At 37.3% G+C, this 16341-nt stretch overlaps 1 protein-coding gene across 1 annotated transcript in view; it reads left to right on the forward strand.

Annotated features, from left to right (window-relative positions):
- Nucleotides 1-1513, forward strand: part of RBM26 (RNA binding motif protein 26) — a 45809-nt gene extending 44296 nt beyond the window's left edge. Inside the window, exon 22 of the mRNA XM_009873816.1 lies at nucleotides 807-1513. Within this exon, the coding sequence (XP_009872118.1) occupies nucleotides 807-896 (90 nt within the window). The 3' untranslated portion in view covers nucleotides 897-1513. The remainder of the gene's footprint in view (nucleotides 1-806) is intronic.
- Nucleotides 1514-16341: the final 14828 nt, after the last annotated feature.

Consider the following 16341-nt stretch of genomic DNA (forward strand, 5'->3'; position numbering starts at 1 on the left):
GTTTTAGTCCTTTATTTTGCTAGTCCTGAAGTCGATATGATACATAATCATCCGAAAAGTTTAGAGATGGGACAGTTTGTGGATATAGATATATAGATGTAGACACACCACTATATGTATCTGTGTAGGTGAAAATTGAAACAACTCACTATTGCTTGATTTGTGGAGGTTTTTTTGTTTGCTTTTTGTTTGGTTGGCTTTTTGTTTGTTTTTTAAACTTTGAAGCCTGTAACTGTGGACCTGAAATGTTCAGGGTTTGCTAAAGTCTGTGAAGTTACTTTGTTGTTACTGGAAGGATTTGAAAATACTACCTTTTTTCTAAATTTCTTTAAATACCTGTCTCCCTGCCCCAATCTTTTAAATCTTTATATTAGTTTTAAGCTTAATTAAGCTGTCAAAATGGAAATGTCTCACATTGAATTGTTTTGATACTGTGGCACAGGGACATTAAACTCTTCGATGAAAACAGGCGTAGTTACTGTGAATGTGTAAAAAATACTGGTTTTCAGTATAGCATCTGAAGTTTTCATGGGAGCATTGTAGCTTAGGCATGAATGATATGCCAAGGAGTCAGATGAGTTTTAGTCTGAGGTGCATATTTCGTAGTCATTTTGAAGTCCATTGAAAAGAAAAAAAAAAGTTTAGTTTGCCATTTGTTAACACGTGCATGTAATAATATACGTCCAGCCTACTTCTTTAAAGTATTACTGTTCACCTATTAAAAGATCAGTTCATTCTTTATGAAGTCACAAGTACCAGAGGTTTTTATTTGCTGACCTAACAGTGTCACGTTTTCTCTCTTGAAGTTCCAGGAAGAATCGTTGGTGGATGACTCGCTGCTTCAAGATGATGATGAAGAGGAGGAAGATAATGAATCTCGTTCGTGGAGAAGATGATTCAACTGAGCAATGACAATGCTAGAACTGCACCTGTGTTGCATTAGTATTACCTAATGTACTTCTGCATCTTTCTATTAAAAGAGGTTTTGTGATGATGTTGGATTGGCATATAGAGTAAAAAGCAGCTGGTCAGTTACACATGTTGAGAGATTGATGTTTGAGTTACATTTCAGTAAATGATTGCTAAAGACATCATACTAGGAACATATGCAATGTTTTTATTACATAGTTCTACAGAAAGTTAACAGAATTCTTTGGGTTCTTTGTAATTTACGGAATTGGTCAAACACAAATGACCAGAAGTTGTTATAACATAGATAATTTTTGTTCTATTCCAGATACGGAATGAAAATTTGCATTTAAAATCTTTGTGAATGTTTTCAGAAATGAATAGGTAACTACTAAACTGAAGTCTCTAAAGTTATGTATTCATAATATTGCATAGTAGTATGCTTAGGCTTTACTATGTACTAGCCTTTTGTTGGATTTGTGTACGTATTTTACCTATGGGTTTTAATGATAAAGTGTATGACTGCTTTGCATTTAAGTCCTTATGACTTTAAGATGTTAAAAAATAAAGAAATGGAATGGTCTTCAAAAAAAAAAAAAGAAAAAAAAAGCAATAACCAAAAAGCTGAGGCAATGGTCCTTCATAATGAAAAAAAAAGAAAAAAAAAAGAAAAAAAAAAAAAGAAAAAAGACCATTCCAAATGGCAACCCCCACCCCCATATTCACAAAAGGAGCTCTAATCACTATCACTTACACTGAAATAGTACTGAATGTAAAAAATTGAACATAATGATCTTTCGTTTACAGTAACATACAGATGTACTCTGCATAAAAGTTCTTGGATGTCTTCTGAGCTTTTAACGGATTTAAGTCAAGCAGTAAGTAGATTAATATTCCAACAATAAGGAATTTATTCGGTGTCCCTGCACTGTTCAACTGTAGAAGAAAATTTGATCATGCAACAATACATGCAGTACTGAAATGTAATTTAGAAAAACACATTAGGAGAAGTGGAATATTCGGTAAATATTCTAAAAACAAATGACTGCACACACTAATGTGGCTTTTATTCCTGTGTTTGTATGATTACATTTTCCATTTCAAAAGTAACACTGAGCAGATAAGCTCACTCTGTAGTGTGATCGTACATGAACTGTTCGTGTACTTCACAAAAATACTTCACGGGCTTTTTTGAACAGGGCATTTGTGGTGTGAGGTTTGATGTTTTTCTTTGTCTTTGGAAGGGGAGCTGCCTAGTCCTTTGGTAAAGGGCCTCTCTCACGAGAAAGACTTGTTTTTATTTCCATTTAGTGGCATTCCGCTGGTCTGTTTTCAACAGAAAATCCACTTACTAAATATTAGAGCTGCAGGGTTGTTTTTTTTCAGTTTGGTTATTTTCTTCCCCCATCAACTTGCTAATGAGTGCAACATAAAACCACCACTGTCATTTATATAGAAAGATGCAGGGGATAGTACTTCAGGTAACTGTGTTTTCTTTCATCTGTTTTTTGGGGGGCTGGGTGGGGGGGGGTGCTTTGGGAGAACTTCTATAAATCATGTCCCTTCCCTTTTTTTTTTTTTTTTTTTTTTTTGACAAGCCACAATAGGAATGGAGGAAGGTAGGAGTATCCCAAGACAGAAGAACTCCGGCTGCAGAATTTTTGTTCTGTGCTTTTCAATTATTTGACGGGATTTTGAGACCAGGATCCTGTTTGGGAGGGGTTTTGTTGATTTTTTTATTTGTCATTTTTTTTCTCAATGTGTTGTATGCATATCTTGTTGTAAAAATATGCACTTAAAATTTTTGTGTAGTCTTAGTTTCACATTGAAATTTCACAAAGTGACTGCCATGCTTGTTACAACAAGTTCTAAATCTTGCCATAAGGAATTGTACTTGGGAAATTGATTTCCTTTTACACTGAATTTCAGGCAAAATAAAATATTTTAAGAAGCCTTTTATCCAGTGCTCTGAATGAGCTGTTCTAGTTCACTGAATTTGAATACAGGCTTTCCTACTTTTCTTTTTAAATAATTCAGAACATCTGAAGGGTGCCAGATTGAGAGTGCGGGAGGTAGAAGGGTTTTTTTGTATGTTGTCTTACAGAGCAGGTACAGTACAGGGGAGGACTGCACACGCTGCCTTAAGGTGGTTTTGTGGCTTTGCCTGGTGCTCAAATCTGCCTTCTCGCTGCAGTCAATCAACACAAGCTACGGACGCTTATTGGCGTGTTCTTTACTCGGATGCTGCCTATGAATTGCCTGAAATTGCTGTATCACATGATTTAAAAAATAAGGTTCCAAGTTTGCCTGCTTATTTTGAATCCAGCCTCGCAACACACCTGTGCAAGATTCTTAATAGCTGTTTGCACCCTGGTCACCCTTGTAAGAGGATGAAACCTTTTAAAATTCTGTTCACTGCCTTCTTTCCCCAAACTTCTGTCAACAAAAATTGGTGTGTGGGTGAGTAATTCTCATGGGTGTGGATTTTGTCCCCTGCTGTTACCTTGTGGCACTCTGAATGATTGAAAACCCCCTGGATCAAAATACCTTCATTTATGCTTGCTTTAAGAAACAAACCCAAATGTTTGTTTCATTTGCAGCTCTGGTTGTGTGCTGCTCCGTGTAATGTCCCGGTTGCAATCTAAATGGATTCTGTACATATTTCTGTTGTTATCAAATGACTGTCTTGATCTGATTTCTTCTTGGCTTACTCTATCCTAGTCTGTCTTGGCTCTACCTTCCCCTTTTTTGCTACTGCTGCAGCCAACTCATGTCATTTCAGTTCAGCTGTATCCTCACTAGCAGTGAGGATGTGCTTCTCTCTGTTTCTTTTCCATTTCTCTTCATGTTTTTATTTGACCACTATTTTATTTAACTTCTGTACTACTAGTGAAGCCCCTTGTCATCGTGAGCAGCATCTTTCCTTGTTTGAATCAACAAACCATGTGCCCTGCTGCCTTTCCTTCCCTTTTCTCAGTTCATCCTTCTGAATGTGTTCCCAGGCATGTCTCTGCTGTGATTAGCTATATCGTTGGGATTTTTAACAGTTGGGCAAATGGATTTTCCTAGTTTGAAACATCAAGAACCTTGGTTTTCCCCAGACAGCTTTTCAGAATTTCTGTGGAAAAAAAGGTAAACTTTTAAGAAGGTATTTTCTTTTACAGCTAGATGCTGAAGGACTTTTAAGATGTGATCTCACACACACTGCAATGACAATGCAGTAAAACATACTTGAATGAACTACAAAAAATTGTAAGTAGTGGGAGTCGGTAATTCAGACTATATTAGAGTTTAGCTACAAAACAGTGGAACATCAAGAGGACCTCTTTGAAGCATTACTTACAGGCAGTGCTATTTGTATTTTTTCTTCTCTTAAAAGTCACTTATTTCAAATCAGAAAACCCATAGAAAAATGCAAGTTAGTTATTAGGGAAACACAAAGGTGCAGGACTTACTTTACAACGATGATTAAACAGGTCTATTTCTTAAATAGGAAAAGCACCCATTGAAAAGTATTCATATAACTTCAGGCATTTAAAATAGGTTTCTATTCTAAACCACAGTCTGAAAGCAAGTCTCTTGTTTCTTAACTATAAATGGAGTCAAAAACTATTACCCAGAAACTAGAATATCTGGGAACTGTGTAGTGTGATTGTACCTAACTGAAAACATCTGATTTTCTTGTTGACCATCTACACTGTAGAGGTCCCAAAACTCACCAAGCTCATTATTCCTGTTAGCCCTTGGATACCTTTTCATAACTGTACACTTGCTTGAGGATGTTCTAGTTGAAACTGACAATTTGTAAGTTGTCTAATGAGTAAAATGGAGCAGAAAATGATGCAGAAGAGTTTGGTTTCAACTGCTCTCTGTATTTTTTTAACTAATCTCTGATCGATTAGGTGTCTCCAAAAATAGGTTGGGAGGGGTGGGGGATTTTTTTTTTTTCTTCCACTTGCCACCTGCTGCTGTTGTACCAATAATATACAAAGTAACGTAAACAGATGTAGAACTTCGAGGAAGGACCTCATTTACTGTAATTTAACGTAATTTTAAATGTTGCAATTAAGGAAGGTAAGAGATTTAATCCTATGCCACTTACCTTTTAGTACAATTAGTAAATTGCCCAGTTACAGTTAACAAGATTAGAATAGCTGGAAATTGTAGCAGAAATGGGAGAGGGTTTGTTGAGGAGGGAAGAAATAAAGTATGAAACTCAGAGCAATTTTTATTGCACTTTGTCATTGTATTCTGGGTAAAGCTGTTTCTTACTGTACTGACATTATAGCACTTGATTACTTTCAAACAAGCCTGTTAAGTTGGACAAAGTAAAAGATTTTGATTAAGATTAAATTTTTATTTTTTTTTCAGTTGAGCCAGTATAGCTGTAAACTGATCCTAAGGGTTTTGTGGACTCGTGGACCTTTATAAATACTTTAGCATGCTTGTCACACAGTTGCTGTAATTTCATACAAGAAAATACTCTAATTTTATAAAAGAACTATTTTCTTTTTTTACTTTATCTTTGCGTGTTTTATTCTGAACTGTGTTTTAAATCTGTAGACATCAAAAATATTTGCATCAACAATAGACTTTGTTGATTTCAGTCTTTTGTTTGAATTCTCTTTAGATCTAATTGGAACACTAATGAGAGGGATTTCAAGAACATACTGCACAAGAAACATCTTTTTTTTCCCTAATCAATAATTTGTAAAATCCTTCTATATGCATTAATGCTAAAACTTATCTGAATGTTGGAACTTTGTTGCTATGAGTGAAGATTAATATTTTTTTGCTTGTTACAGTAAGCTTGTAATCCTGAGACCATTTGATGCCTTTGAAAATCATCTCTTCTGATGCTGTGGTATTTTATAATAATTTTGGTGTTACAGTTCAAATTCTTGAATCCCAAGACCCTCCCTGCTTTGTTAGCACAACAGACTAATTCACTTTCTCACCTTTCTCTGGCAAAGACTGGAATGCCACATTCGGCAAATCCATCTGTGCTTTTTGGGCTGGATTTTAGTATTTCTGCATTAGCAACTGGGAGAAAAGAAATTTGAGGCATGTACTCTTCAAAATTAATTTTACGTTGACCTTTTGGATGCAGAGGGTAAAATTGTTTTGGTTTTTTTTTTTTAAATTAATTTATGCATTGCAGCTTCATGTGAGATTTTTGGATAGTAATTTGGTGGGTAAATACTTTCTTTAAAAAGTTAGATCTCTATCATCTGGCATCTAGCATATGCGTTTCTTTAAAAAGAACAGGAAAAAAGCAACAAAACAAAGCAATGTTTACAATTCCTTCTGACAAGCTATGAAGATTATTTGAAGTCAGAAATGCTATTTACAGGACTGAAAACACAAACAGTGCAGATGATATTTTCCCAGTTGCTAAAGAACTTCTACTTCTTATGCTTAGTGTTCTTTTAAATGAAAGGAAAAAAGAGGCACTAACTTCTCCAAAATGTTTTCCTAATGATCTGTAGCTAGACAGAAAATTTTTTAGCTCTAAGGCACACTAACCCTTCTCTCTATACAATAATTTGCTCTCTCGGGAAATGAGAAAAGTTTCTTAGGTTTTAAAGGTCATAATTTATTCTTCATCTTGCACGGAATTTTGTGCAAGAAAGAGCCAAAATGTTTTAGAGAAAACAAAGACTTCACAAAAATGTATGTTGATCTATACATGTGAAAATCTATATACTTTTGCCCAAATTGCATGCATGTTGCTAATGCATATACGGTGTAGGTGAAGTACAGAATTCAATTGCCTTTAAGATACAAGAAGTCCCTTTTCATAGAGCTTCCCGGCTCTGCAGGATTCTGCCATATAAAAACTGAGAGAAATGTCCTTTCCATTAAAGTACCTTGTTTTTAACATGAAGAAATGTTCTTTCTCACAATTTCAAACTATCCTTTCGTTGCTTAAAAAAGAAGCCAGTTCTCATTTTGTGGATTTTTTTTTTTGAGAAGCTGGCCCGTATTTTCCCCTTTCGACTGCTAGAGGGCACTATGGCTACACAAGTGAAACACAGTAACTCAGAAATTTGCTCCCATTTCAACACTTCTGTGATATTTTCCCTGTTTCAGTTCTCATACTAATATTTGCATTTCTTGCAGAAACTTGTATACGTCTCTACCATGTCAGCAGAAATTCTCTTTGTGTGAACCGTGGAACAAAGTATCTCTCTTTGGATTTAGGTACCAATAATAAGACATGACTCCAGGTGTTTAAAACTGAAGAGAACAGAAGAACATTTCTGTGTTGCAACAGGCATAAATCCATCTCTTTTTCTGCTCTGGGAGTTGAATTAGTTTTTGATAGATTGCAGTTGAAGTTACAGAGAACTTTGGGTAGCTACATTCTGTTTGTCAAAGCTTTTAATAAAAAAATAATCTTTTAATCATAGAATCATAGAATGTCAGGGGTTGGAAGGGACCTCTAGAGATCATCTGATCCAGCCCCCCTGCCAGAGCAGGATCCCCTAGGGCAGCCACACAGGAACGCATCCAGGTGGGTTTTGAAAGTCTCCAGAGAAGGAGACTCCACAACCTCTGTGGGGATAGGGGATATGCAGTGAATGGAAAGCTAAAATGTATTGCTGGAAAGTGGAGAGGGGCAGAAATGGCTGATGATAATACATTTTTATTTAAACTACAAAAGATAATTCCAGCCGAGTGTGAAGAAATTTTACTACTGTAGCCAGTTGCCTTTGCTTTATGGTAGGTTCATGTTAAATACATCAAAAGAATTACCACTGCAGCTCCACCGACTGGTGCAGTATAACTACGTGAAACAATATTCCAACTATCATATGGAATACTTGCTCATCCTGGTAATTCCAATAAACTGTTGCTGTCTAGCCCAGGTGCATCAGGAAGCTCCTGGCAGCCCCCACGTCTCGATGCCTGGAACTGGGAACGTGCAACGTCCGCGCACAAACCATGTTCAGGCTGGTCACAGCCAGCTCTGTGCAGTTTTCTTTTCCCATCCAGTCATTAGTGCTGAGGTATCATGAATTTTGTCGTGATCCTCCGAACTCACAAATTCAGCTATGTGATGATTATATGCTCTTTTTTGTTCTTGCAAGCTGACAGCTGTGTTGTCACCTGTGGATAGCCATTGTAAAATGCCAGAAAACTTCTAAGAAGTCAGTATCTTTGAGTTTGCTTAAAGATGGAAACCAGAAGTGATTGTGAGAAGAGAAATTCTTGCTGAAAAAATTCTTTGGTTTTATTTATTTATCACAAGTATCTGTTTGCATTCGGACCTAAAAGGTGATAAATACTTACCTGCTGCTACTCTCAGAGAGGTAGTTTGGTAGCAAATAGAAGAAACTTATAAATTGTATCAAAATATACATGAATACAATATTTTTCCATCTACGTTCACCATGATAATATTTTACCTTAGAAAATGGAGATAGGATACTACTTATTTATTTGCAAAGTTCTGCAATCTTAACCTTTCTCATTGCTGCTGTTTTCAAAACTCCTAACATAAGCTGTACCATCCTTCATGTATAAGACCAAAAAAGTTGTGTAAGGTTAAGTAAAATCACAAGTTTTATCAAAAGCATCTGAAAGTAGAAATACCGAGTAAGCAGCAAGTGAGCGTGTTTAGGAAACATTGCTGCAGTATAAAATTGAGTAATGCAGACGTTCACAAAGGTGGAATTGCTGTGTCTGAGTAATTTAAACCTTACTTTTCAAACAATTTATTGCAGTGAATGGAAATGTTATCTGCTCATACCTGAAAACTTGGCTTCCATGAATTATTCCAGTGACTGAATGGGCCTGGTCATGGAACCATAACTGCTTATTTACTGGAACAGCTTTTAAATGGATTAATCTTTCTACAGAGAGAGTAGAAAACTTGCTTTGCTGCTATATTCAGGAACATTTCTTTAGCATCTTTCAGGGTGGACAAACCCAACCAACCAAACAAAAAAAACCCTCAGAAAAAAATCTGTCTACTTTTTAAATACTAAGTCTAAAATTGGTGACTGTTTGCTTCCAGTATGCAGAGATTTGAACACTGGGGGTCCCACAAGCTATTTCTCTTGGTTTTGTTGGTTTGGGTTTTTTTCCTGTGGCAAAGTTCCGTTAGCTGGTTTGCAAAACTACTTTTGAAATCTGAAAAAGGTATTTTCTGGTTTTAGAGTTTCGAATTCTTTGTTTCCAGAAGCACCATCCTGTACATAGTGTATTTAGATTTATTATTGTGATGTAGCCAAATCTATGCGTGGGAGTATTCTCTTACTGGAAACTGTGAGACTAAAGAACCAAACGCAGTAGCCTTTATGGTGGAAGAAGCTGAGAGACTGTTCACACACAAAGTGCTGGTCAGCAGACTTACTGCCTGACATCAATTACACAATCATTTTTATATAAGAATTTGTGTAAGGATATTTGCAGTATAGCAGAATGAAATGCAGTGCTTTTCTCTGCCTATGGATAGTGAAAAATTAAGGAAGAGAAGTTGCCCTTAGACCTTGTTAACTTTGAACAGGTTAACACCATCTGGTTTTGCAATTTTGTATCAGTGAACTTCCCGCAATATAATTTCCATGTCTTCACTAAATTTATGTTTTGATAACTTTAATATTAAAATAACTTAAAATATACTAGTTTCTTCTGTTTCTGTGTTGAACTATCTCTAAACATCTTTTAAAGTGAGTTTAAAGTGCGTGCTATTTCTCTTCCTTTCTCATTTACTGTAATGCTTCCTGTACTGAAAATACTGATGTGTTTGCTCTTTTACTGGCCCTTCTCTTCAAGTTTTCTATATATTCGATTTTTTTAACACAGCTTGCAAGGAAAACACTGAAGAAATAGTTACGTGTTAAGGTAGTAAATTATAGAAACTGGAAACTGAAATAATAGAAAGAATAACTGTTAACATTTGCTTCTGTAGAGCTTTAAGGATGGTAGTATATCATGTTGCAATGCTATCCTTAGATAAGCTTTTGTTAAACTTTTAAAGTAATTTGAGTAGATAATTACTAGTGTTTTAGTAGTCTAAGCAGGACTGATGGCAGCTTGATTGGCTGTAGCAGTTACTAAAGTTCACATTTTATGACCTCCTTAAAAATATTAATTTAGAAGCTTATGAATTACTCTCTAGAGTCGCCCTGAATTAACAAATAGTGAGCTATCTTTTAGCTTTTGAATCTTTCTGTGAAATAATTTCTGCCTACTACTGAACTTTATAGTGTTTTTCAGGAGCTCATTTTTTAGATGAAACAGTAGTAACTCTTTAATGGCCAGGGGTAAGTTGTACAAAATGTTCTCATAAACCGTCTTGTGCCATGCCAGCATTAAAGAAGACCTTGACTGGTCACTGCTGCCCACCCTTTGAGCTTGACACAGCAGGCATTGGTGTGATAACGCGGTAATGGAGGAGCTGGGCTATGCTTCTCAAAATGGGGCAACCCAACCAAACTACTTTGCTAATCTACTTTACCAGGTGGCTAAAAACATGTTAGTGGTGGGGGATGCTGGGGCAGGAATGAGGAGCTAGGGTCAGCAGAGCTCTTTATCCTACCAGTCTGGTTCAACCTGAGCTACTTCCACTGGAAACACTGGCACCACTGTGGTGTTCTCAGTCAAGTATGTTTGGCTTCAACTCTTGTTTTTTTCTCTTCTCTTCCTCTGATTTACAGGAGCCAGGACCCAACATTTAGCGAGCAAAGGTGGAAGCTGAAGCACTTCCACAGAAGATCGGAAAAATCATAGAACAGAAGCATCACACTTGCACAGGCTCTTTGGAAACACAAGGTGCCCTGAGGTTCAACAGTGACCACTTAAATTGAAAGCTGCATGGCCATGCAGTTGAGCTGACCCTCCGCACCCATTTGGAAGTCAGTGAAAAGGTAGTCGCAATAGCCTTAGGTACAGGGACTGGGCTGTGGGAGCTCTTGGCTCCTTTTGGCATACCAGTCAGTGGTTCTGACTGAGGAAAGGCAGGCTCAGATGAGTCAAAAGCACCCTCAAAGAAGTTGTGAGAAGCCTTAGAAGACCTCCGTTTAGCTTATTGTGAGTTACAGTAGTTCTGTGTCAAAGGCTGTGTGACCCGAGTGTCGGTGTGGTGCTGATGCAGCAGCAGTGACTACTTAGGAGATGATTTCTCCTCCATGTCACCATTGTGCAGCAGGGCTACGGTGAGTGCACTTTCACTTCCTAGGAGAACTCAGGTTTGCCAGCTGGGCAAAACAGCCCTGAGGCTAGGCTGCAGCAGGAAGACATCATTGCCTCTAATGGATCTGCGCAGACAAACTAAACTGTTGGAAGGGAATGTAGACAATTCTAGCAGCATTTAGGGACCTCAGCCAGTCAGGGAACCAAGCAGTTGGGAAGAAAATGGACTAAATACAGGGATGCACTATAGGCTTGTGATTTGTTTAGACAGTGTTAGGACTGGTTCTGATGAACTTGTTTGGGTGTTGGTGAAATAAACTACCAATATTGAATTGCTAGAAGGAGGTGTTGAGGCAGATGGAAGCTGAGGTTTGAAGTTCTTGGCCAAATAATTATTTATGTGTATGTTTCGTTTCCTGCAATCTACCCACTGTCTGCCACACCCATGGGCAGCCTAGTTTGCTGCAGAAAATACTTGCTATGAAGGATTTTTGAAATACTGCTAAAACCACAGCACAGGGCAAGGTTCGTTGCCTCGTGCTTTCACAGAGGCTTCCATGTGGAACTTTAAAGTGGCACCCAAGATACCTATCAATTTGGAGAAACCTCACTTTAGCGATTCCCTCTGGATGGCTTAGGGATCACAGAATTTGGTATTCCTTATTATGAATCCCTGTGGAGTATGTTGTGTTGTCAGTTAATTGCTGTTTTGAAAGACTACTTTTCCTGTCAGACAGTGTTTGTGTGTCCAAATCCGTTTTTCCAAGTTAGTTAACTTAAGTAATGGATCTTTCCTGATATTTAAGCTGTTTAAACCCGTTACCTGAGTGAACAAGTTAGAAAGCAGTTACATGAGCAGCTTAATGGGCAGATCATAATTTCAGATGGGAAATAGAATTGTCATGATGTTCCGTTGTTGTAGTACAGGAGTAGGGCATCTTCTTTGCTCATCGTGGCTGCAGAATAAGCTGGAAAATATGGGTCTAAAGTCTTAAGGTTACATCAACAGCAGTTTGAGTCAATTGAACCTTTAGAAATGGACACTCTTGCAGTGCAAAGCATTTTGGTGCCAAACTCCTTTCAGATATCTTTCCAGCTGTCCAAAAAATCAATGATCCCATCTTGCCCTTCTTTCTCTGAACAGATTGGGAACTGACATGAACAGTCAAAGCGTTAGGACCCATACCAGGTACTGTCTTAGCTGAGAGAGGTTGTGTATGCTTTTTTGACTGCTTTCTAAAATCAGGTAATCAAAAACATTTAAAATGAATATATTAATACGTAAGGATAGGTAGACTGTAATCTTACGTCTTTGTTGGAGTCCAAAAATCAAAATGAAAAGTAATTTTTTACTTTTATCTTGATGGATCCACTGGGCAATTTAAAGTGTTCTTAAAGCTGACAGTAGCACATATGCAAACATATAAAACGTACCCAAATATCAAATATACTGTTACCTGCAAAAATACGCATTGCCTTTTGAAGAAAGCAACAGGTTGTTTCCTTCCAAATGTCCAAAATAAGATGAGTAGTTTTCTCTAGCCACTCTGTTTAGTGTTATTTAGTGGTTTGGGCGATAATGTTTTAGGAACTCTGGGCATGAATTCTGTAATTCTGTTTACAAACATACTGAATGAAATTTTAAATGATGTGGATATCTCAGGCGCTTCTGAATTTTACACCAAATGTTTGTGGCATAAAGGACAAACGACTGCTTACAGCTTTCACTTCTACCCCAACAATCGCATGACTGTTGAGAAAAGCCCATCGATGTTCTTGTAACACCAGCTGCTCCTGCCTGTTACCACCTTGCCTGAAGATTTTGCAAGGTGGTAGACTCTGGTGGCTTCCAAATGCCTTGATGTCATGCAGTCATGCCGTGGTTTAGTCCGCTGCCTATCTGGCGCTATCACATTTCAGCATGTCTTTGTAGCTTTTGCTTTTAGCAGAACTCACTGGAGACATAGGTTATTTCAGTGTCTTGTTCCCTGTCTGAATGTTAGTACTCAGCCTCTTAGTCTACATCAATACTAGTAAATTAAACATAGCTGGGACTGTTCTCTGATGCTGAGGCCAACTGGCATGGAACAACTCTCATACACACTATTAAGCTTCAAAACAGGGCAACCACATCCACATTTTCTGCTGGGAATGGTCTCTGGCTTGGGATAGCTGAGCCAGTCCTCTAGAGAGGACGCCTAGGAATTTAATGGCTATGATGATAAAGTTCCAGTGCCTATGATACATGCTGGACCTGCTTGTTTTACTAACTCAGATGTTGCCTGAGTTGTGCAGGATCTTTAAATGCCAAGCTTTGACCAAGAGCAGCAGGTAATGGAATCCAGTTCCACTGGTAGATGGAGGGACCGTGAGGAAGATCTGTTCTCTGGAAAGGCCATGACAATTGACAACACTGTTCTGCAAGGACTCCATCCTCCCTGGTAATACACGTCACTATCTAATAGTGAGGAAGAATACTTAAACAATCCTAATACTTTTGCCAGCATACAAATAAATAGCAGTTAGTAATCAAAACTTTATAGACCGTAGTAACTACTGGATTTAATGAGACGTGATGGTCTTGTGGCATACAGAATTAGAAGTAACCTTGTTAAAGAAAATGAATAAAAATCTTAAAATACACATAGGCTGTTATATTCAAACTTTCCTATAATTCAGAAAGTTTTGAGGTCTTTAGAACTATCCACTAAGTATTATCAGCCATTTTAAAAATCAACCTAGCAATAATGCTGTGGCTTAATAAAACCGTCAAGTGGTGATACTTCTCTGGCAAGTCTACCAACACAATTGCAATTTCCTATAAGCTGACAAAGGGGGAGCTATACGCAGATAATTTTGCCTTTTGTGTGTAAGTATGCTTTCTAGCACAATACATCACCTTAATTATTACACTTTCTGCAGCAGGATAGAATTCTCTGACCCGATAATTTTTGTTGCCACATTACTTGCACATACATTGTGAAAATATTTTCTGCGTCTCTAGGTGTATTTCATCAGCCATGCTTCCAGCTGTCAAAGTAGAGTGAATGCTTTAATTGCCTAACCAGCTTTCCGTGTCTCCCATAGAGGCACGAAAACTCCACAGTGAGTTGTATAGCTACATGGTGGTGCACAGGCGATTATTAGAGGTAGTTTTCCCAACTTCTGTGTTCTAGTAAGCAACAAGCATGTTGGATTTAGTGAGATTATAAACACAGTTATTTACTAGCAGAAGCTGATGTTTTTCTCCCCTCTATTTTTACATTTGAGGGTAAAGTACAATTTATGTTCTAGGCATCATCTTGTGGAAGTTCTAAATCACTTCATGAGGCTTTCAGCCTGGCTTATGTCATTTATCCATCAGCACTCAGTCCATTTAATCCAGGCCTCTCAGCTGTACAGACCCAGCTCCTGTTGTGAGTGATCGGCCTGCTTGAGTGCTCCCAGCTTCTCCTGTCACATCACATTTGCATAAAAGAGGACGGATAACCAAATTTGAGCACACAAATGAAAATGCTAAGCGCTGAACCTGTCACAGTTGTTGTTCAACTAATTGTGAAAAATTTGATTTGCCGGCTTTTCACTGTTTATCATGTGGACCCCCTTCTCAAATTTGCCTTGGCTTCTGCTTCTGTACATGTAGCTTTTAAACTCTCTACACAAGCAGCCCACCCTGGGGATTACTTACCTCTCCTACCAGCTTTTAATGTTGGCTCATCTACTTGACTAAATTAGGCCACCATGGCAAACAAACACATAATTAAAAACCTGGGAAAGACAACTGCAGTTGCACTTCTTAAATTGATTTTGCAGTCTATTACTGGTGTATGTCTTTGCATTTTGCCATTTTGTCTTGTCCTTCTGTAAATCCTGAAAATGTCTTTGCTTTTGATAATACATAGGAGGAACATCTGTTATTTCAAAATGCAGCCTCAGATTTTTCTTCTCAAAAGGACATAGCAAACAAAAACATTCATAGTTCTGGGTACTTTGTGGCAACCTATTATAGGGGTGCTGTATTCATTTGAAATTAAGACTCATTTTTTAACAGGCACTAAAAGCTCATGGATAAAATATTGTTCAAATTGTTGTGATTTTTCAAGATGCTGGGTTTTGATTTAGCTTTCCAAATGTACTTAAAACTGCTGTCATGCTTATCTTTCAGATCTCCCTTTCTTATCCGTATAATTTACAACATCACTTCTTATAATGTATACTAAAAGGCCACCAGTTAAGACAGTTGAATGTCATGTTGCTTTTTTGTGAGGGAAGAGGAGGTTCAGCCAAACAATAATCTAATCAAAAATGAAAAAAAAAAATAAATCTACATATTGAATCATACATCCGTTTGGCATTGGTTATACTCTGAATGCCCATAAGTATAATCCTTTAAGTGGGTGCTTTATAACACAGACATAGTGGATACAAACCTATAAAGACCATTGAAAGCTTCTAAAAACAACTTGATAAGAATATCTGCTATTTAGATGTATATAAACAATTGATATTTTTCTTGCAGTTCTAAAAATCAAAATAATTGTTGTCTAATGAAAATATGTCAGCAGGTAAAACTGATATATTGTTAAAAATAAATTTAAAACCATCTTGCTTAAAATCCTTTTTAATTTCATTCGGCTAGTGAAGGGGAAAAAACCCCTAAAGTGACCTTCATGTTCAGTGGAGTTCACTGAAAATGGTGGTAGTAATAATCCCTTTAATAAACTGTTTAAGATGTATCTTAAAACTCTATGATATTTTCCTCTGTTTCTCTGTTAAGGATGTACAAAAAAAAAAAAAGATAATTTTTTCTCTGATTATCAAGAATGATTTGTAGCCTAAACTGACTTCCATCCAAGTTAACTATGGTTAGCTGTCCTCTGTTTTAAATAGTTATTTTTCCCTTCGTGATGTTTGCTTCCTTGATACATTCATGAACAGCTGTCGTGTCGTCACTGCCTTTGTTTTATTCTGCTAAACAGGCTGAATTGTTAAAGGACTGTGACCAAGTCTGGTGTATTTAACTGCAACCATTTAAGACATTAATAGTCATAGCTTAGTGTACTGGAGATCACTGTCCTTTACTTCTCCATTAGATTTTGCTCTTTTCCTCATTTTTATGACTGCATTCTTCTGTCTTAGAAATGCAGCTGGAGAACTAAGTTGTGCTGTGCTCTAGGCTACTGCATTTTGGATGTTTGTGATCACTAGAATAATAGCAATTTTCGTTTTCATGTCCTTCCTTCACATAACATTACTTTATCTCCTTCCTTGTTAACAGCTTTCCAAAGC

This window comes from Apaloderma vittatum, unplaced genomic scaffold (assembly GCF_000703405.1).
Source record: "Apaloderma vittatum isolate BGI_N311 unplaced genomic scaffold, ASM70340v1 scaffold9547, whole genome shotgun sequence".
Taxonomy (NCBI): domain Eukaryota; kingdom Metazoa; phylum Chordata; class Aves; order Trogoniformes; family Trogonidae; genus Apaloderma; species Apaloderma vittatum.